Below are 24031 nucleotides of genomic sequence, written 5' to 3'. Positions count from 1 at the left end.
TCAAATCGAAACGAATTAAACCCTAAGCAAATTTGGCTAAAAATCCCTCCAATAGTAACAAATACAATGCTCGAACATTATCGAATAATAAGAGTGGTTATCACCCTAACGAAAAAGTGTTGTTTTCCTCCCTTGCCTCGTTATTAAAACCATCATTTCGTCGATTGATCTCAATTTAAAACCGCGTCGTTTCGGAGGTCCGGCCCGGAATTAAAACCCTTTGGTGTGCTTTAGCGAACAATGATAGCCATTCCGTCGATCCTCAAATCATAATGTGGTGTAATTCCGGGCGGCGATAGGTGGGGTTTTAGTACTGTAATTGGATTAAGTTTTGAAGTTTAAATGATAACGAGAGCGATTTCGGACGCTAATCCGTCACTCATGCAAGGAGAACGGTTCCGGGTAATAAATTCGTACACGGGACTGTGTATCTGTCTGTGTTTGTGGATATTCTGTAAGCACGTGTTTGCGCAAAACCGGCCGATACGAGTAACAGATGTTCGAGAGAACGTTGTTATAATTAATTGTGGCACAGTGTTTATGCAGAAACGATGTTTTGCCTTGTTCCGATAATCGGACCGCAGACCGTAAATTAATCAACGAAAAAGACGGGAAACTAACTTCAGGAGTTGCTGACTCGGTGCAGCGGATATAACTGACGCGGCAGAAACGACAATTAACATTTCGAGAGAGCTTGCAAAAGAGAATAACGCAGAAAACGAGAAAGTCCGATCTTAACGACACTTCGGAGACAGATTGGGGGGTATTATGACTATTGAGGAGGTGCAAAAAATACAAAAGTTTAGATTGGTTACACCGGAAATGTTCTTTAGAAGCACAAAGAGAAGAGTTCCACTTTTAAGCATCCCAGAAACTGAAATTCCCTCCGAATACCTAGTATATTAAACTGTAAAAATAAAACAGTACCTAAAATGCTAAGAAAATCGATCGCTTATAATATTCTAAGTCCACCATAGTTTTCAGGTTAAAAGGATCCTGTAGAAGTAATTTTAGACAAGATAAACTCTTAACAATGACAGGTATCTACATTTATGATTACTATTCAATATCAAAAACAAAACAATATTTGAAAAGAAAAAAACAACTCAGTTACGGTATAAGAAAAGATCCTAAACGTACTTAGACTAATTCTAATTTTAGCGAGAAAAATTGTTACTACGCATCTATTAATTTATACGTGTTTTAAAATGACTTTCATCTAGTCACCTATGTAATTACCATGCAAAATAAAAAATCCCGCTCGAAAAAATATTGAATCTAATTAAACTCAAACGTTAATTTATTTTGACTGACAACTGTCACTGTTGACAGAACTATTTGGATCAAAAAGAGTAGAGCGGCACAAAAAAATGTAAAAAAACTCCATAGACGACTAGATAAAAATCATTTAGAAACACATTGTATAATTACACTAGCCAACAAGCATTTGGGACTGAGAAGAAAACAGTTATTTTTTGTTCAATTCTATGTACTAAACTCAAAAATGAAAATTCCATAGCACGTCAGATTTTAAAGTTAGGCATTTTAAGATATCATATGTAAGTATGTTCGACAAAATCGGCGAAAAACGAAACACTTAAAATTAATTTTCATCCATTCTCATTTAATTTTTTCCCCAAATTTGGGTACTGTTGATGACGAGCAAGGGGAAAGGTTCTACCAGGATATATTGACGATGGAAAAGAGGTACCAAGGGAGATGGGACACAGCTATGATGGGGGATTACTGCTGGTTCCTGATAATGGAAGTTAAAACACCCTACAAAAGAAAGTCAGCTTTTGCAAAAAACTCATCTACAACAGACTTATGTTAGAATCTTATACATCTTTCAACATTGTTCTTGTTTAGTAAATAAATTAATTTCTTTTGTCGTCTATTTAATTAATTTCTATTTGAAATGAACAATTTTTACGATAAAATTTGAAAACTATTTTCCTGTAACTTAAAATCTGTACGTGATAGAGAATTTTTCTTATCAAATTCGTAATTAGGGATGTTAATGTACCCTGATACACGTGTCAATAGATCAATCACAAAAAAATAAAATAAAAAAAGTGTTGGGTAGTGTTATTTATCTTCATGATATTCCCACAGTTTTTAAGAAAATAATCAAATATTGTAATGGACATACACTTTCAATGTACTCGTATTTTTTTCTATTTGGTTGTGTTAAATTTGTACTAATTTTGCTGCATTGTTAGAATATAATATGTACGCGTATAATGTATATTTGTGCTACTAGTTAATATAATGACAAAGCAATGTAACAAAATATATATTCTATTTTATTGACTCTTAATCGGAAATCAATAACTCAAGTAAACACAAAAGAAAAATAGCTCACACAATCATCTAAGCGAATTTTTATGCGAGCTATATTTTTCAATTTATCTGAACTCGTGTATGTAAAAATTGAAATTTATTCTAAGCCACTTAAAACGTTTCACACAATCACTCTGCTCCACGTAAATTCATTCATCTTAATTTTCTATAAGTCGAAAACAGCTTCTTCAATTACTTTAAAAAGGCGTTAGCTGCGAACTGTCTGTGCTTATTTTTTATCGGAAAAACTGTTTCCAATTCCATTTATTTCATTAATTAAAAATAAAATCTCATGAATCAATTAGTTTCATCTAGATTAGGCCCTTGTCCGATTATAATCTCGCTCTGAATCCTCCGGGAAATCTCTGGAGATTTTTCCGGTAAACATCAGCCGCCTGGACAATGGCCGGTAATTGTCGATAAATCCCGTCCGCGAGACCTCGTGAATAAATCCTAAGGCAGATCGGTTCGATTACCGTACGATCAAAGCACTGTTGGCAAATAAAGTGGAAATGAAGCGGTAATCGAGTCTGAAGCGGTCTTCAGGGAGTTGAAGAATTTTCTTCTAGTATCGTGACCCAGATACGTTTGCCGCAGAGCACCTGCTCCGGGCCGATTTTTCAGTGGCTAGCCTTCCAGTCATGAAACAATAAAGACGCCGTCATCCGGCGCTCCTTTGTGTTGTGGTCGCAAACTTTGACAAATTCACGCTGTTGACAGAATGGGAGGATCCCAAGTTCTGCCAACTGAACGAGAAAAAAACCCGCCGCCACCAGTTGTCCTGCATTTGCATGAAACTGATTCCGGCCCATCTGACGCACTCAAGACGAAAAAGGACAATTATACCTCTGTAAAATTTCAAACTCCAAGGAGATCGCAGGACTAAAACGAACTAAAAATAACTTTTCTTCTAGCTTATTTTACACCGGAATCCGGTTTAATTTAGTTTCATTTAAATATTTCGCTTTAAAATATCTCAGCGCGAAAATATTTTGATTACGAAGAATACTCATGGAATTGAAACGTACTGAAAGAAGTAAAAAATTACCATCACACTCTTGAAACATGAAATAACTTTCAGGATATTTTATTTCCCACACGAAATATTTAACTTGCTGTCGTAAACTAAAATGTTTATACTTTTATTAGCATCAATATCCTAAATGAGAAACGTTTATGTTTTACATTGTTGAACTATTTCTAAATTTTACAAATATAGAAGATGTTCGCTGTTGATCCAATTTTTTATAACCACGAGATACTCGTATAATAACATCTTTCAAATGTATTCAACCTTATTCCTTATTCCAATTTTTATTACTGGCTTCAATCTGCATGTCTTGTAAAATATTGTGTTTCGAACTGAGTTACACAAAAATACAACAAAAAGAAAAAGCTACTAAAGTCAATAAAAACTCCCTAGTTAGAAAATTTTTAATGGAAAATCTCGACCGCTTTTAGCTTGAAATAGAAAAAAATACATACTGAAATGTCCAAAACCACTCTAATATCCCATTTTATGTCACTACAAGTGTAAAGTTTGTAACAAAAATTCATGAGCCTACCGTTACTTCACCATGAAGCTCAACGAAGCCTAACAAAAACACTTATGTTAGGACAGAAAAGGTCTTTAATCGTTTGAAGAGGAAAAAGAGCAGAAAGAAAAACTATTTTGGCAATAGCAATAACACAAACCCCAATGAATTATTTTGTTATGAAAATATGTATATTCCAAATACCAAAACCTTAATTTAAAACTTATTTAACCTTGATTTAAAATAGTTTAATACCAAAAAAGATATCATAATTATCATCACCATTAAACGAAAAATATGTTATTAAATCATTTTTCAAATATATATATAATCGAAATAGTTTTGAATATCGACATTTTTACGACGTCTTTTAAAGCAACTCTCTTAAGAAATAATTATTATACTAAAAAATTTCGGCATTTTTTATTGTTGGCGTCTCGAAAGTTTTCGGATAATCCAAAACGACGTCTCGTCCTAATCTCGCAAAAGCGACAAAAACGCTCCAAAAACCATCTCTCGTCGAAGTTGGTTCGGTAATTGTCGGTTTGCCAACTATAACTATCGCCAGTCCTAATTGTGAGTCGCAAATCCCGAACCTCGAGACAAATCGTCCTTAAGAAAAGGCTTAATGGGACAAGTTGCTACGGCACTGTAAATGGAGTTAATTCGTTGTGTACGATGATCGAGAATAACACGATTCCGGGTCCGGGTTTCCGGTCGCTCCGGGTATTAGTATTCGAAAGGGAGGATCGCCAATTTATTCCACAAGATTTTATTGACTTTGAGGGAGTCGCAAACGTTGTAAAATCTTACATTGAGACGATCTGATTATTCATAAAGTATTTATGTGTGTAATTTACGACGGGGAAATTCCATATAAAGTGCCAAGGGACCAATTATCGGCACCGGAATGTCCCAGAATCGCTTAGCATAAAAAGTGATTGATGACGGTCGTGGAAAAAGTGAAAAATCTCACCTCGACTTTGGACAGCCAAAAAAGTGACCTCGATAAGGCCAGAGTGCAACAACAAGGAGACATTAATTCCACTCCAACCTCAAATAAAAAGAGTCAATTCGAGCCATATCGGCGACGGGGAGTTTTATTGCTCGCAGAATTTTAACACTCTTGCTCCTCGAGAACCTCGATAAACTACCTGTACTTTTATTTTGTCACCCGGAATCACCGGATTTATTTCTATTTCCGGTGTTTAGGAGCCTCGAGAGAGGCGCACTCCACGCCGCGACACTCAATTTAACGGTGCCTCCTTTCGACCAACATTTTTTTTCGTCAATAAACATTTTTCCGCCACCATTCTATTACATTAGTACGCAGCAAACGTCATTTTATTTTTCACGCTACAACCGTTCAAAAACACAATAACACATATTTTCTCCTCTTGTAAATTATTATTTTCGGTGTTACTCGTATTATATTACATAAGACAAAAAAATATTGAATCAGAGGCATCCGAGCAAAAACTGCATTGGAAGTGGCCCAATGTCCCTGAATTTATTCGAATTTTTACACACTCTCGCTAATTAGACCGTGAAAAATAATTACGCCACTAAATATTTCACTGGGCACCGGCTAATTTACCAGACTAAATGAAATTTCATAAAGTTTTAGCCGGAATTAAAAATCCGGTGTCTTCGCTGCTTTATTATGGAAATACATTCAAACATATGCGAGGCGAGTTAATTGGCCGTATTTTTCGCTCCCGACTGTTTTTCCTCCTCTCCCCCAAAAGCGATAAATAACCCCGAAACGCGGACAATTATCCTCCCTCTTATCGAAAATCACTTTGCCCTCCTTTTATGAAAATCACTTCGTCACGTGTGGCCCCATAATTCAACCCGATGGCTCTAATCGGACAAGTTTTTGCGCAATTAAATCGAACATATGAAAAGTAAATTGGACCGGAATGAGCTGGTTCAGCTAATAGTCGTCGTCGGTACTTTCTCAATTTATCTTCGCCCGGATTTATTAAATCCGATGAATAAAACGGACAGTTTCGGGTAAAACAGGAACGTTATTACTTCCAATATCTCCGAAACGCGGACATTAATAATTAAAAGAAAATAAGAACCGATCTGTGCGCCCTTTTTTTCAGCAAAGCAGCTTGCTCTTATTGTTTCCGGAAACTTGATCCCAAAATGCTTTCCGGAAATGGCGTACCTGATGCAAATAAATACATTTTACAAACAAACTCCGATCTCGAAATCTGATATTGATACGTATAAATGTACCTATGTATAGTTAGCTACAATGAATTAATCTCTTGTAACGCACTTGTCTGGTTTTTGTGTCGTACTTTATACAAATGGGGAATAAAACGTCCGATTGTGGTTTAAAGTCAATAAAAATAAGTCCTCCGAGTGTCATTATTAAGTGTATCTGACACGAAACAAGTCCCACGAAATAAAATATAAAGCGATAACAATAAAACACAACAAAGAAATCCATTAATTACCTAACACAGTCTAACCGGAGAGAAAACAGAATCGTCCTATTCATGTAATGCGTAACAAAAGGATGCGAATGGTTGACTTCAGTAATCCGGGATAAACCGGAAATAACTCTTCAAAAGAGTGGAATAATTGGAAAAATATTCAGAGAACACATACAGGAACCGGAAAATTATTTCGTATCTTTGTCAGCGATCTTTTCAGGGTAATTGTTTTTTAACGGGATATCTTCATATAAGCAAGCCGGAGTGTGATGCTTTATAACCTAATGAACTAGTTTTCGCTCATTCATTTAGCATATTGAGCGTCGAACGAAGCGGTATTGTCGGAATTCGCGCTCCAACCATCCCTCGTTCGAATTTTTATTGCCTCGGATTCATCTCTGGCGGAATACACAAGAGGGCGTGGAAATTAATCCGTTCGAAAGTCGGAAAGAGTTGTTTTTACGAGCGGAACTTCTTAATCTCCCGTCCCGGAAAAATGCAAGTTTTAATTAAAAATAATCCGGGTAATTAGGGGAATGCATCGCCATCTGTGAAATGTCTCCGCAAACGATTCGTTTCCTTTGTAATTAATTCGGAAACTTGTTAATATCGCGGCTTAACAGCTAAGTTTCCGGTCGGTTCCGGGCCCTACTTTCGTCATCTGTCATTTGCTTGACAGGCACACGGGAACAACACGAGACCCATTCCTGATAAACTTATTAATTAATAAATTTAACAGAATCGCGCATCTTTCGTTAATTTATTAGCGAGAACAGCGTCGACTCATCTTTGTTCCTGAAAGTATTCCAATTTGAAAGTTTCCGAGATAATTCCGGGACAGGAAAAGAAAGCCACATGAACGCCGCACACCCGCCCGGATTCCGCCTCAAATATGCATGGACTGGAGGTATAGACGATGAAAACGCCGCTCTCATTAAAGATCGCCCTCTTTGGCAATTTAATTGACGTTGTACAAGAAAACCAATTTCAATATGACGCAGACCTCAGATATTGGACGCGGGTAGTAAACGTGCAAAGCAGTATTTGAAGTTTGATGAATTCGTGACTGGATTTTGTTTAAAACAAAGTGGAGCTTTCAAGAATGATATGTCACGGTTTAAAAGGTGCCACAAAGATCTTTTTTTTTCATTCTGAGTGTTTGTTTTTAATTTAGCTTATGAAGAAAAATTCCAAAACACGGTGGCACACAACAGCGCATAGAAATTACACAAAACCACATTTTGAGTCCGCTGGGATCTTTTAGTAAAAAGCACACTTTCTAAGACAAAAAATTTTATTCATTCATCTCAATTACAACAGCAAACACTCATTTAAACAACGGAAAAATACAGCATGTGAAACCCGTATGAATTAATATGAGAGTTAAATTAATATTTGTTTTTGACAAAATTGTAGGTATCAAATATAAAATTTACAGTAAAAACTGTTAACTAATTTTGTGCATTTAAATAGTTATCTTTCCAAAACAATTAAATTTAAACTGTTGCTACTGATTTAAAAGTTCATGTTTGCAAAACTAATTAAAATTGGTGTAAATTGATCAGGTATCGCATGTAACAGACCCTTCTTCTCGCTAAGACAGTAAAAATCACCCGTTAACGTTAAATTAAATTCTCAAGTTGTAATTAGGATTGATCCCTATTCGCCCAGCGCATCCACCATTTTCCTGCAAAACAAATTCAACCAATTTTGAAAATAATTAAGCAAACCAAAATTTTGGCAATCCTTCTTTAAATTTAGGTAAATTAGATTCAGTCCGCTTTCCAATTTACATCATGTCTGTAGCAATTTGAAACCCAAAACCATTTCCCAGCTCTTGTTACGTTGTTAAAAACTCCGCCGTTTTCGTTGATTTTTTTAAAGTATCTCAGTACCTATCATATTCTCTCGGCAACGTTCCAAAACTCTTTTAAGAAAATCCGGAAACATTTCATCAATTACTCCCAAATAAGGAGAGTATTTTCTTTCGGTTTTAAGTAGTGAAATGTGCACGTAGAAGCCAACGCGGTGAGTCGATTAATTCCATCTAAAAATAGAGAAGTTTCCGGCTCCCATTTTCTTTTTATTTGCTTTTAAAGTTTAATAGATTTCCTGTAAGTTTTCGGTGACGTTATAGTTATTAGACTTAATGATATCAATCACAAAGAAACGTCTGTGCTCAAAGTTAAAAAAAAAATCGGCTTATCGGTGTAATTACCGTAGAGAAAGCTTTCTAAAAGCATCGAAGTTTTGTTTTCGCTAATTAATTGCGTCGTCTCGGGTAAAAAACCCTAATCACGATCTCGTCCGATTATAAATGAATGTGTTTTTATTTCTCGAGTCCACGTTCGTCGCATCTTATTTTTTTTTTAATTTCGCTTGAGGGAATTTTTATATATGGCACCGCCGTGCAGTGGAATACCAATTATATTAGAAAATACAGTCGGAATTCTCCGGACGAATGTGATAATATCGGCGAACGACCCCGACCATATTGCAAATTTCAATTTCATCCGATCTACGATTCCACAGTGACGCATCTTGCCTTTTTTTTATCGGCGGTTGACTCCTGATGAGCGAATTTATGATTTTATAATCGCAATTTTCCGCCTCACTAAGCGATCATTTTCGCCGTATTACCATACAAGTGTTTTCGCGTGGAAAATCCGATCTCTCTCCACAATTAGTCAAAAATTCTCACATCTCAAAGATAAATCCCGGCACTGCATCATTTGCATATGTCGCCCTGCTGTTGTCATCAGATAAGAGTAAACATTGTGTCAGAGTCGATTTAGCAACTTTGTAGCAGTGCATTTGCCATGCACGACACAYCCATGTAACGAATAAAAATACCCGGAACCACTCTAGAAATTATCATTATCAACGAATTTATTTCTYCGACGCAAGAGAACGAAATGATCGAGGCATGTCCTCCAATTTTTGTATTTCAGAATATTGACAAAATCCGCCGAAGTACGTGTCTTTTGTGGCTTTGCACTGAAATTTATTAGTTTCTAGTGGCAGTGTTCGCTTGTTACGCCTAATTTAACTTGTTGCTTTCAAACCGCGCCACGAAGGGACGAGACGCGTATTGAAATTGGCTTTCTTGCAAGAAACGAGACGTCAATCAAATTGTCAAGGGGATGTCTCTAATGAGAACGACGCCGCAATTTTTCCCATTCAAATTAATTGCTTGCAACCGGATCACTTCTTTTTTTTTTCAAGAAACTCAATTTGCTTATTTCTTATTCAAAACAAAACACTTATCTTACACCTACGCAACAGGATTAAAATAACGCTTATGCAATAGAAATAAAGCTTATGTCTTTATAATCCTGTTGATAAAACAAGTGTAGCACTGTTGAAGTAAATAAACAACCTTGACGGAATTTGTTCAATCTGCACCTAAATTTAAATTCTTAATCATTAGCTTCTTTAAAAAAACTTGTAAAACATACATTTGTTTTCAAATTAAAAAATATACAGTATGTCCCCGGACTGAGTTTACAAGAAAAAAATTATCTTTGATTTTACGCCAAAATTGCAAAAGAAAAACATTCTTTGCTTAACCTGAAACAAGCAAATCTGTAATTAAAACTTCATTATTCTAACCCAGTAGAAAGAAAAGTTCATTTTTCTCTTGATTTTAGACTTCAAATAATTGTTCTCTGCTTTTTAAATCCCGTCACATTTGCGGTTTTATTCTTCTTTACAAGTTAAATAACAAAAATGTTTGTAAAAAAACATAATTTTGATAAATAGCAACTCAAAGAAACAACTAAAATAAAAATCAAAGGCATTTTTAACAAGAACTACCATTACTTAATTAATAAATTATTTGTAAAAGTGACATACAGTTGTCAAATAAATGAAACCGCCAATGTGATAAGACTTAAAAAGCAGAGAACAAATATTATAGGTCCAAAATTAAGAGAAAAATTAACTTTTCTTTTCACTGAATCAGAATATGAAGTTTCAATTACAGATTTGCTCGTTTCAGGAGAAACAAAAATGTTTTTCCTTTGCAGTTTTGCCGTAAAATATTTTTTTTTTTTAATTTTCTCTTGTAAACTCAATCCGGGCACTGAACGGCAAATTATGGAATAATCTTATTAAAACTATAAATATTTTATTTTGGCAACAATGCTCAAATAGTTCATTTTTTAAAATACCTACACAATTCTCCACTTTAAAATTTTACACTTTATGATTTTTGAGTAAATACGTCGACATTTTTTTAAATATAAACCTCCAATTTTTTTAGCCAGTTTGAAAGATATTTTAATTGTCGAAATAACACCAAAATATTAAATATTACATAACAAAGTTTTCAAAAAAAATCATTCAAAAAGTGAGTTTTAATATCAACAAACCAAAAAGTAAAATTTTAGTAAAGTTGAGAATTGTGTATTTTTCTTTTTCTTTTAATTAACCTGCTCGACCATTTTTGCCGAAACAACATATTTTCAGTTTTAATAAGATTGTTCCATAATTTTGCCGCTCGCTGTATACCAGGTGAATATAAAGTATAGAACCAAGCGGTTTTTTTTTAAATAATTTTCCTCCACAAAATAATAATTAGTAGGTATAAATTAAAGTAATGTAAAAAATGTGAACGTATTTTGAAAACGAAATTTTGTTTGATTTTGAGTTAAGCGATTTTTTTGTTAAAATTAGAATTATTGCATTTTTTTTTAAATAAATATAAAGTAGATAGTTAGATCATAATCTTCTGGTTTTATAGTTGTCATTAAAAAAAAGAAAAAGAATTTGTAGAACTTAAAAACAAAACAAAAATTTAGAAAAAGTTTATTCTTGATAAAACATCACATTTTTACAATACTTTATCATTCACCAATTTTTCCAAAAAATAAATAGTTTAATCAAAACATGTTTGGTTCCATACTTACTTCACCTGTAAAAAATCTGCAAAACTGCAATCATCATTAATGCAGTGCCGTAATATCCATTCCGTGTAACGCCCCTGACTAGAATATTCTTCTTTGCATTAATCTCGTCATAAGCAGACTAAAACTTTCGCCACTTTTTCTCTTTTAGCAAGAGACGAAAATTTCAAGCAAAACACTTTCCGAGTTTCCTCTTGTTGGAAACTTTAATTCCGTGTGAAAAAAAATGGTTAGCGATGAAAACCGACGATAAACTCGGTCAATTAGTTCCGGTGTACGATATTAAACCATCCGTGAGATGAAATAAGCGTCTGTGGGCAGTTAATTTCAATTTTGGTCCCTAGGAATCGTCAGGTAATGGTGTGCGAACTGTTTTCCTTCGTACCATCAATCATAGTAAATGAAATGTCGAATGGGCCGCTCATGTAGTCTACTACTGTATGAAGGCTTAAAATCCCTGAGGAAACATTTCAGAAATAAAGTGCCGGTGGAACGTGGCCGGCCTTTGGAAACCAAACTCGCGTTGAAGAGGTGCTTTAGCGATAAATAGTGACATTATTTGGAGATAGAAGTTGGATTTGGGCCAGGTGAATGACGCTTTCGAGTGTTAATGCGGCCAAGACAAGGTTGGTCGACAGCAAAAYAAATAAAAGCCAAAGAAATAAATATTTTATCAGCGCGAAWCTGRAAAACATATCAGGTTAAAAGCTGRAATTCGCGCAAGGAAAGTAATTAACTACCACCGGAAACCCAATTTATGAAGATTCTTTCGCAAGATCTCTTGACCTAGCTAATCTTTCTAAATTAAATTGTACGTATTTAAATCGAAAGCAGAAAAACGTAACAGAGACGAGGTGAAGCCACTGATTTCATTTAGATCCGGAGTTAACCTGACTTCGACCCTCTTTCACATATTTAAATTAACCGTATTAGAGCGCAGCGGTACGCCTCGACTCACCGAGACAGTTTTAATAAAAACACATTTGAAAAACATTTTATTTTTAATGAAATTTCAATTTTTACACCAAAATCACTGAATGGAAAATTTCAATGCGAACATTACGACGAACAAGTCGACCGACGAAAAATTTACGCGACAAGAAGTCGAGACTTTTTTAAAACTCCACTGAATCCAATTGCTTGTCACTGAAGGAGAAAGTTTCAGAAAAAACAAAAGATGACAAACGCTGAAGACGACTCAAGACATCTCTAAAAAATACTTACCAAAACCCACGATTTTGTTAGCATTATTCAAAGTGAAACAAGTTTTACTACAGACGGGGTTTTTGTGGTTTTTAGAAAAAACATGTAAATTCCGAGTTCTAATTTCGTGCAAGATGGCTAGTGCACAATCTTAAAAACCATTTCCCATAAAATAATTCTGCTTGCAGATTTAGAATTCCATTTAATTTTATGTCGAAAGCTCGTTCTTCCAGTCACGTCTAAGGAAAATTTCAACTCATACTATAAAAATTACAATAAAATTAGATTTCATTTTGTTTAAACCATTGCTGAAATATGGTCAACATTCGATGTGGTCATAAATATGAAATGGCTTAAATGTGGCTGCCGGTGTCGGCCTCCTTAGATAACTCCCTATATCCGCCATGAAAAATTTACAACTCGTGCATTAAAGGTGCAAGCGTCTAAATATTCGCGAAAAAAGCTTGTTTATGTAGCCGCATCGCATGATTTATGCCAGCTTTATCTCATCGCAGCAGTTCTTTTCGGGTCAGCGACGTGCATCCATTGCACAAAACCGCATTAACCCTGCCTTTGGCTCATCGACCGGCTTGCATTGTGCAAATTGATCTATAATATTCGTCATAGACATAAATTGACTTGACATAATCACAAACAGATGCTTCTCTAATAAATCGTCGAGCCGCATAGCGGCTGTCCTTGCCGCATATATGAGGTGTTGAACATTAATCGTCGCTAAAAACGAGATAATGGCCGCGTCCCGAAATTAATTCCTTAATGGAGCAGGAAATTCGGCACGTTTTGAATTATCCCGGCATACACCAGATGCATCGTGTCCCCGGAGTTTAAAAATATATTTTAAATTAAGTTAGAGAAGTGTGATATATCTGTTATGTTTTGAAGTTGGAGGCGATGTTGCTTTTTCGGCGATGATAAATCTCAGGATGCAGTTCGCGTTAAACTCGTTCCTAACTGAGAATTAATTTTGTTGGGTGGAAGTTTTCCGATGTCTCGCCTTCTGAATTATTATTGTTTCAGCCGATTCTTCTATTTGCGAAGACGCAAGTGCTCGGATAAATCCGGACGCGACATACCCGGAATCGATTGGGCAAACAGAAGGAAACTTTTACATAAATCTGCATTAAACGAAAGATAACACACCTACCGAGTTTACGAGCGAACTTCTACTCAGATTTAGACGGCTTAACCGTACCGAAATTAACTAGATTATTATCTCGCAAGGCCGACTCGACACATAACGACCAATTAAAAACTCCCAGGTGCCCTAATAGAAATCGCCTATTCATCATCATTTGTACGAATTTTAATCACGATGAATTATTCATGCATTTTCGCCGAGTTTCACTGAGATTTTTAATAGCGACTGGAGGATAGAAAACGTCATTTCGGTGTCAAAGGTGGCTTTTTCGTTTGACAAGGGTCCAGAAATTGTTTGAGAACTTTATAGACGAGCCCCGGCAACTTTTAATAATAAAAAAGAACAAATAAATAACGTCAGAATCGAACGAAATTAAGACAGAAATCGACACAACTAATACATCTTTTAAACGAAAGAATTTTCAAGGCGGCGAAGCGGAAAGTAAAGCCCTTTGTTGTCACAATTAGCAAAATATTTGATACTAAAATACAAAGTGGCAACGACAGGTTTGCTCGTGTTATGATTTAAACGTAATAAAATAACGGACAATAAACGCTCAAAGAGACGGAAATKTTCAACGAGTTTGTGAAAAAATATCAAACAGAAATAATTTAACCCAAACCGTAACACTTTTTTTACAAGCTAATCAAAAGTATGAAAAAAATATCATTCTGCAAGAAAGTATGTAGAGATTAAAAGTGCATTTATCCTTTTGCGTCAAGACCTTTAGAGAATATCAAAGAAAATGTGCTATGATAAAATAAGAATATTTCATAGTTTAAACCCTTGATTCATTAAATAAAAATAAATTTTTCAACGCACAAAAATTCAAAGAAAAAACAATAGGTACATCTCAAATCAAAATACAGAATGGAAATAAAAATTAGATCACTTTTTTTCTTCAGAATAAAAAATACAGATAGTTAAGTTCCCCAAAAATTTATTTCCTTCCCACTACAGAATTTTTTTAAAACGATTTTTTCCCAAAGCAATAAAAAATTTTCATCCTGGCCCATAAAAACAAACCCTTGTACCCCCGAGAGCACTCTCATATTAATTCAAAAAAATAAAATCAAAAAAGGCAATAACACGACTAAAGTACCCTATTAAAATAGCAAATTTCCCCTGTCTAGTATTCATCGCAAGCAATTTCCCTCTCCGCCCCAACCCCGGCTTTATTAGCGATTTATTAGCACCGTTAGGCAATAAAAATGTGTCTGCGTCCCGATTTATGTTCGAATATTCGATGCAAATGGGTTAGGGTCGAAACTGATTGTGCGGTAACGAACCGAATCGGAAGATCGCGTCATATTTCCGGGTAAAAACCAAAGATCGATCAAGTTAAAACGACGTTTTTGTACGGAGCTACTCGACTGTGCTCACAGATGTCTGAGTAATTTCCCGGGGATTAGAGACACACTTTTCCAAATTGCGTCTTAAAAATTTTATATTTCATCCCGGAGTGGCACACATTCGCGTTGCATGCCGCGAATGCTCAACAACCGCTTTTAATAATAGAAAATAAGAACTATTCAAATCGCGGAACGTCCATTATTAATATGACTGCGGGAAAATGGAATGTCTTACGAGATTATCAAATTCGATTAAATCCGGGAGCGATTGTTACACGAGTTTCAAGTTGGAGAAGTGCTTCCAAACATGAAGTTAAACACGACTCCGGGATGTTTGCCTAACCGAAGATGTTGCGCAACTTTCCCACTTCAAACTAACCGGAAAAAAATGACGTGCCGACTGAAACGTCCTAATCGGTACATTAAATAAAGGTTTCCTTTCGTAATACACAATTCTTGACTTAAAAACTTTGCCGACTTTATTAATCATTCAAACGAAGTTATTCGAAAGTTTGCGGTTTGAAACTCTTCTGGTCGAAGAACTCGACTACAAATAAGATCCCAACCGTCTATTTTATCGCTTTATAACCCTTGTTCAACTTTACTCCGCTAATTAGCTGTACATTTCGCCAAATAATAAACACACTGATGGAGAATACAAGATTTGACTTTCGTACAAATATTTGGCGTCTTCTCATAGTCAATACGGTATGTTTTCTGCTACAACACTAAAAATTTTCATTTAAACAAACTGGAAACATTCACAGAAAATTATTCACAATGTTACGAATATTATCTTTTGTATACTGATTCGATGTGAAAAAGCACCCAACACGAAAAAACAAGTGATTTTTAAGTATAAACAGGTTGCGCTAACAGCCTTTACGAACGAACACAACCAACTGCTGCACTCTATTATAGAACAATTGCTCAAATAGTTAAAAATAAAAAGAAAAATCCTTTTTGTCACTTAAAACAGTATTTTTTAATAACACAACGGAAAAATATTCGAGAATTCGTAAAATCATAATATAAAATCAACTTCATAAATCTAGTTTTTTATTACTCCTATTATTTTTTCATTATATTTACATCAGATATCACTAATTAAAAAATAAAACTTATTATATTTTCCCGGCGCATCCACCATTTTTCTCACCAAAAACGACAAGTTTGAAATAATTTTCCAAACATACAAAAATTACGGAAAATGTTCTTCAAAAATACTGTCCTTTGAATCAAAGTCAAAAATTAAAAAACAAATTTAGTGATTTTTAACTTTAAACAGGTTGCACAAAGAACCTTTTATAAAGTGAACACAAACAACTGTTACATTTCGTAACAAAACTGTTGATTAAACATGGTAGAAAGTAACAACAAAAATGTTCAAGCATTCCGTGCTTGTAATTAAACCAGGTAAAAATTTTCAATTGTGAAGCTAGAATTACTCATTGGTATATTTTCAAAATAACAGTTTCAATTAAAAACTGATTTCTGCTTTTTGAATTTTTTTAATAATTTCCAGAGACTTACGTATCTTTTCACTGAGCCCCAATCCATCCTAATCCCCGTTTACCCAAAGTATTAGAATTCGTGAGTGATGGACGAGCTCGGTGACATCCGAGGGCACCAAGGCGAAAGTATTATAAGTAATGGACCGAGTTTTCGTCAGCATCTCTATATCTATTTTCTTATAATACATCTGTCAGCATGTCGGCAAGTTCGGCAACAATGACAAATGCACTTCCAAAGCTCCCAACTTTAATCACATCTGCAATTACTTTATTGTTCCCTCGAAGACAAAGAATCCATTATTAAGGCCCCTTTCGGTAAAAACCTCAAGTTGTTAACCCCACAACAGCGATTGCATTAATACTGGATAAAAGTCAACGCAGTTCGTGTGAATTTTTCACGAGGCGTTGAAAATTTCATCGGCCTGTGGCATCTCTTCAACAATGACAACCGAACCGGTCGATCAAGCATTAGTTTCGCGAAAAAACTCGAGACGCAGCACTTGGATTCGACCTCGACGACTTTTTTTACGTCGTAATTAACGGAAATGGGCTCTTAAGCGACGAAAAAAGAAGAAAAAATCGAAACAACTTGCAAACAACGAAAGCTTAAAACTGGCGCATTCTTTGATCCCTCCCATTGTAATTTGCCATGATTACATTTGAAATTTTCGAGAGCGGGACGCTTTGACATTAAATGTTATTATCGGAGTTTCGGTTCGATGGAGAGCTTTAGAGGTATGTACGCGATGCGGAGGCTCGTTGATCACACTTCATCAGAATGACGAACGCTTACATAAATAGCCTTAACTGCTAGGTAGAAAACGACGAAAAGAGATTCACATTTCCTGCAGCCAAGTCGAAATTATCAAATTTGGAATGCACCGTAGGTAATTAAATTTTGCAAACAAAGTGGAAATGACGTGTCTCTTGTTATTTTTGCTAACTTTAAGCAATTGGGCTGTAATAGAATGCAGCAGCTGCCTGTGTTCACTTCATAAAAAGTCCTTGTGCAACCTGATGTTTTTAACCTTTATTCATACACAATTTTCAATTGTAATTGCCATTTCTAGTCATTGTCAGCAAACCAAACTTGCAACAAAAAAAAAACTACTAGATATACTCGTAGATGTGTAATTAATAAAAAAATACTCAGCGGAAATGAGAGTCTGGAAGCTTTTTTCGTCAAAACACTTTATCTTCCAATTAGTTCTCGGGTCTCAAGGTTCGGTTACGTTCCGCTAACCGATAAGCGTCCCGTAGAATTAATACCTGCTCGTGCTACATTAAACAGCGAAATAATTGGGTGCTATGGCAAACGGCTTAATTAAATGAGGGAATTTCATGGTTGGACTAATTAAGAAGCAACTTTCCTGTGCTCGTAATGCGATTATGATTAGATCAAACAAAAAAAAATGACATAGATTCCCTCGAGAGTCGAAACTATATTCGCTAGTTATTTTAATTCACTCTGTGCGACTTTGTCTACGAGTGCAAAAATCATATAACACACCATAAATCACATATTCATGAATATACACGGCGCTAGTTTTTGCCGTGGGGAGTTATTTACGACGTTCTTGAATATTTTCCTGTTAACATTCCAGAAATACCGCATAAAAGTTGCGATTTTAAACGTTCACCCGGAAAATGCGAATAACAACGAACGTATGCGAGATATTTCCGGGAATTTTTGCACCGCACCTGTCACTGGAAAACAACAAACAACGAGAGTAAAGACTCTATTTTTCTATGATCAAGTTGGCCGTGGTGTACGTAAGAGAATTTAATACTTTATGTATTTCCTACATATGACAGAAAAATGTCGATTTTTTGGGCGTTTCGAGTATAGTTTTGTTCAGTGTGGTAGCACTACATTTTACAACTCAAGTTGTAAAGCAATTTTCCTCGTGTGCGTAATATATGTTAGAAACAACAGAGAGTGCAAAATAGGGGGCTTCTAGCCTCGAATCGTTCGTTTCATTTAACTGCGCGAAAATAAATTTCTTTCTTYCGGATCGTTCGTTTTCAATTTAGTACACCTGAATTGGAATTTTTAAAATATGAAAAACGTTTTTGTCGAAATAATTACAGTTTACTAGACGTGCAGCAAACATACGAAACTTTCTTTTTTTCGGCGCTTATTTACTCGGYTCACAAATATCGCTGAAACGAAAACAAAGCAAATGGAAAAATAAAGCGCCCGGGCCGTATTTACTGCATATAATTCAATATAAATTTATTTGACAACATGAAATATGAAACCAGAAAGAGATATATCACGTTGTCGGCCAAGAAAACCTTACGAACGTTTATATGAAATCTGKAAACGGCTGAAAAAAGTTACATCCCTCCAAATTACATCCATTATATTCAAATTATTTATCCCCGAGCAAAGAGATAATTAAAACTAGCCATGATAGACGACCCACATAACTAATTTCCAACATTTCGCCCTAATAAAGTATCGTCAGAGGCTCTTAATTACGCCGAGTTGCTTACACASTTAACTAGRTGGCGGTGCCGGATACACACTAGATTTTATTCACCGGTGCTGKATTTACGAGCAGCAGTAAATAAACCGCGCTGYAAATCGCAACCAAAATCATAACGAAACGAAAAACACAAGACCCTAAACTAGACAAACACAATACGATCGCATATAGTCGCTCCAAACATAATTACTACCATCAGTAATGTAATAACCAGTAATTAGAGATGTAATTACGCACAGTAAATTCACCAAACAACCGATAAATCTCCTCTAAACCATCTCCCTCCTAAATTTTTGCCTAATTTCGAGTGCCGAAACTAAAATTAAACGTATGCGAGACGAGCCCCCAAGGGATAGGTAATTTAACGTCAAATTTAAATTTAATTTTCTGCGAGTAATTATAACTTCTTTTAAAAAAAATCGCCTTAAAGTTATGCAACCAGCAATTTTGATTACGCAAGAGGTGGATTTGATTCTGCCGTCTCACGGTTCATTAACATATGAACTGACGTAATCAAGTCGAAATGGCGCCGAGACGCTACACAGATGTAAATTTCGTATGAGAGCAGGTGTGGAGTCAGCAAAAATCGCTAACAATGGCCGAATTCAACGTGCCACCATATTAATATCGGTATAGACGTGCCGGAAGGCGTCTGCAGAGAAGAAGGAGCAACGAAAGACGATAATGGCGATGAAATTAAGACGATTACACGAAATTACAGACGTTTTAATAACAACTCACGAAAATTTACGGAGGTAGGGGCGCCCAAATTTGATTTTTGAAGCGATAAGAGGCCAATCGGCTGCAACACACATCCAAAATTTATTTTTTTGCGAGATGAAACTCAGATTAAGTCGTTCGTTTTTCCCTATTAGAAACTTTTTTCTGTTCCTAATTTTAATTACTTTTAAAACAAACAATTAATTAAGGTGAACCTACACACCATATCGACCCGTAAATCCCCCATTCCTTACAATTCCCTCCCCGCGGAGCACTAATAGCAAGACAATTTAACCATCTAATTACTCGTCAAGACCTGCATGAATTGCTAAGTCCCTCGCGCGTCGTCTTAGCGCTAATGTTCTCCGCTAACACCTCAGGTAATCCGCCCTCTAAACCCCCAAAAAACTCACCGGAGTTGGGTTGACTATCGCTGTTGGGTCTTGCAGACGGAGCGCCATCTCTCGCTTCCACCTCCAAAGCGTAGGCCCCTTGCTTCTCCCTGTCGAAAACGATCTTGGTGAATACTTCCCCCGTCTCCTTGTTGATCTCAAAAAAGTCCTTGCCCTCGTTTCGAGGCGAATCCACGATGTAGTAGTACACCTGAGAATGGCAACGTTTCACTTTAATGTTTTTTAAAAGAACGAGATGAAAGAGATGGAGGCGGATTCACTTTTCTCTTGCTTTATCAAAGATATCGGAAATATGGCCACAATTTGAAAGCAAACAACGAAGAGGAAATGATTGGCTCGCAACTATCGAGTTGCTATGGAAATGGGCAGAAAAAGATTTGCTCTTGAGTTGCTTTGAGTCTTTGAAAGGGAAATGTAACACCGAATTATTTTCCCGAATGGCATCTTCAAACATGATTTTATACCTTTTAAGCTTGTTTTTATGCATATACGCCTACTCATAATAAAACACGAAAAAAAAAATTTAGTCAACCCGTATTAACCAAAGTAACATCAAAATATTGCAAATAGATGGACAATTCAGTCAAACAAATTTTCTTAGAGTTCAATTAACAAAAACAACAATTCTACAACAATTCTAACCCTTGCTTACAAAACTGAACTTGAGTGAAAAAGCCAGTAAGATTCAACGATCCAGCAGTTTAACTTTCATTATCTTAATTGCTGAATTGAGAAATTGAGTTTTTAAAATTACTGGTAATTTTAAATGTCTGGCCTAGCAAGGATAAATGTGTCAACATTTATCCTTGTTACATAATTATGTAGAGCTTTTTTGTCACAATAACAAACTCGGTTACACAATAACCTCAGAAAATTGGAACATTAATATCACTTTTTGTGGGTTTAAAATAGACTTTTTAAAGTTCTAGATAGTAACATCACTTTATAATAGCAATGATATTATCCTATAATGCTTTAAATCCGTCTCTGGGTCATAATTGAGGCATCAAAATTTATCCGTTTCTCGATCTTTCTTGAGCGTTTCCCCGCTTTCGCCTCCTTTCAAACGTTAAAATGATGAATCCTTTGATTCCTGCTCGCCTTCAGCTTTATCTCCTAATCACCATTTACCTGATTATTCGGGAAAGTCCCATCCTTGTCGATAGCATTAACTTGTGTGACTTTAGTCCCGATGGGTTCTCCTTCGAGGACCGTCTCTTGTTCCCTTTCCGTGAAAAGGGGGATCTCGTCGTTAACATCTTCGAGCTGGATGTAGACAGTTGCTTCACTGGCCAACTGTTGAGCCCCATTATTCTACAAATAATCAAATTAATGTAATTGGAGGGTATAAATAGTGGTGCCAAGGGCGAACCTCCACACGTATTGTTAAATTGTACTCCTTTATGGTCTCGTAGTCCAACGGATGGTTCACTTTGATATCAGCCCAAGTGAAACCGTTGTCGGGTCTTTGCTGGAGGTAGAAAGTGTGGTATTTGTTGGTTTGGGCTGTCGAGCCGGGCATCAAACGGTAGAAAACCGTCGGATTGTTCTCTATACCGGAACTAACAGGAAGAAAAAGCATTTGAAAAGCCTTGTCGTCCAAGTCTAGACGACCTAACGCTAGAAAAACTCTATCACGTGATCACGATCAAAAAGCAAAGTCAAAAAACAAAATTTGGCCGGACAAAAATTCTTCAGCCGCATGCAAAACGCGACTTGGACTACTTTCAATTTTTTTTTTGTTTAAAAATCAAACGATTAGAGTATTAAAAATAGTGTGTAATATTTTCAGATCAAAAAGTAGTCCAAAAACCAAAATAATCGTTAGGTTTAATGCACATGCTGCCACTTATTTTATGTCTCATCAAAATCAATTTAGTTCAAAATTTTTCCGAAAATAATTAAAAAAACAAAAATTTTCTACAAAAACGTCTACTTTCGTTCATGCACTGAAAAACTTCTGAACTGTTAGCGGCAGTGCCAGTGCCGAACTCCTGAAAAATGGCGTGATTTTAGTAATTATGATGATGAGTTAACGTGTCACGCACTGCCAATTCAAATCTAGATATCAGACCTGCTACTGTGTTGAAATCACCCGCAGGAGCATCGTGATACGTCTTAATCGCATTTAAGTCAAAAAAAATCTGGTGAGAAATGAGGAAACGGCTGAATGTTGTTAAGATGTTGCATTTACCCCGAGCCCCAAGCTTGTGCGTGTGGTGCAGGCATCAACAACATTCACCGGTCGACGGGAACGAAACAGAGGACTACACACCCAGAGCTACGGAAGGATGGAGGATGAGGAAGCGCCCAATGTTAATATGCACCAACAACCAGACCGAAATTTGATTCCAATCGCCCCCTCAAAATATACAAACTTTTATTACAAAAAAACAATGTTTTAAAAGCTTACATTATGAAACTACTCAATTTTTTTCAATTCATTTATAAGAACACAAAGTGGATTTAATGTTTTCAAAAAGGGTAAAGATATGCTGAGGAATAGCGTTTTTACCATGCAACCCATTTCTAAAGCGGTCTAGGTTGTAAAAGCATATAAATTGATACTGAATTTAACACCAACTATTATTATTATTTCTGCATTGTTTATGTTTAAAAGTAAAATTTGTGAAATCCTAGTCAAGGATTTTTTAATTTTTTCACTTATTTTAGAAACTCCAATATTGCACCAGAAATGGAGCCTTATTTGTGTATTCTTGATTCTTCTAGTCTCAAATTAAAAACAAAACAAACAATTAGAACAAAAAATAAAATAATGTTAAACCGCCAATTATAACCAAAATTTTTCTCTTAACAGGTTTGGTTTCACTTCACTTAAACTTTATTTATAATAAATAACATAATTTTGTTTTATATCTCTCATACGATTCCTATGAAGACTAAAACAAACAAAACTCTACGTTCTTTACTTTATTTATAAAAAAATATACAGTCTGGAAAGTCGCGCACCTCACCGTGACATTGTATCATCGGGCGGTGCCCTAGACAGAAAAGAAGAAAAATGTTAAACAAAACCTATCTATAAAAATTTCGAAGTTATGACAGTTTAAATTTTGAACTTTGACTCTATTTAGTTCTGTTGGAAAAATAATTTTCCAAATTTTTTGCTACAGGCTACTAGAAAAAGAAACAAAGAAACTGTATCCTAAATTGCAACTTTGTTTGGTGTTATTTGTGGCTTTTCTTGGCAAAATTTTTATACCTTTACTAAGTAATTATAAAAATACATATACAAGATCATCAGTATAATTAAATAGACATAAAAAATGTCAAATGTTCAAAAATAAATGTCAATTTTGCTGAAGAATAGAATAGAAATTGTACATAATACGCGAGATCTACTCAAATGAATTTTATGAACTAAATATTTTTGCAACTGATTAAAAAAAAATGTTTCTAGTAGTTGCAGTTTTGGCAGTTTTTGTGATAGTTTAGAATAGAAATCATGCTATTGGATCCCTGTATTGAGGATGGGCATGTAGTATAAAATTTCGGTGTGTTTGGTGTGGTTCTTTGGGGCGCGGTGTGGATGAGCGCGTGCTGGCTCTCCAGGTGAAGCGTGCACAAACAGACGAGATGGTGCCGTGCAGCTCGTGCTGCTGCACGGTCGTCACATCGACTGGGTGAATCAGGGTCACCGACCTGGCCTTGACGGACACAACCTTAGCCCCCACCGGGAGATTCTCCCGGATGAAGATCGGTCCGTAAATCACGTGATCCCACACGGGCGGGTTGTTCGCGCGATCCACCACGTCTATCTGGACCTCCACGGATCGGGAGAGGGGAGGGTAGCCTTTGTCTTGGGCGGTGGCCTCCAGCTTGTACGTCTCGCGCTGGGCCGCCGGGAACATCACACCGAGTTAGTGGGGCCCAGAGGAGGTGTGAGAGAGTCAAATCCAGGCGCCGCGGGCCCCCGCCATGC

General features: G+C 35.9%; 1 protein-coding gene across 12 annotated transcripts in view; it reads right to left on the bottom strand.

Moving 5' to 3' along the window:
* LOC123013497 (neural-cadherin) overlaps positions 1-24031 on the bottom strand; it is a 145415-nt gene that overhangs the window by 85328 nt on the left and 36056 nt on the right. For 8 of the 12 annotated variants that reach the window (XM_044412029.1, XM_044412034.1, XM_044412031.1 and 5 more), the window contains 3 exons: positions 21461-21650; positions 21220-21402; positions 20089-20278 (listed from right to left, as the gene is read on the bottom strand). In XM_044412029.1, the coding sequence (XP_044267964.1) occupies positions 20089-20278; positions 21220-21402; positions 21461-21650 (563 nt within the window). Of the gene's footprint in view, positions 1-20088; positions 20279-21219; positions 21403-21460; positions 21651-23751; positions 23943-24031 lie in introns of all 12 variants that reach the window. The other 4 variants (XM_044412030.1, XM_044412035.1, XM_044412032.1 and 1 more) reach the window with 1 other exon arrangement.

This window comes from Tribolium madens, unplaced genomic scaffold (genome assembly GCF_015345945.1).
Source record: "Tribolium madens isolate multiple individuals breed KSU strain unplaced genomic scaffold, Tmad_KSU_1.1 Scaffold_96;HRSCAF=242;Tcas5.2_LG5, whole genome shotgun sequence".
Taxonomy (NCBI): Eukaryota; Metazoa; Arthropoda; class Insecta; order Coleoptera; family Tenebrionidae; genus Tribolium; species Tribolium madens.
This window is presented reverse-complemented; position numbering and strand designations above follow the sequence as displayed.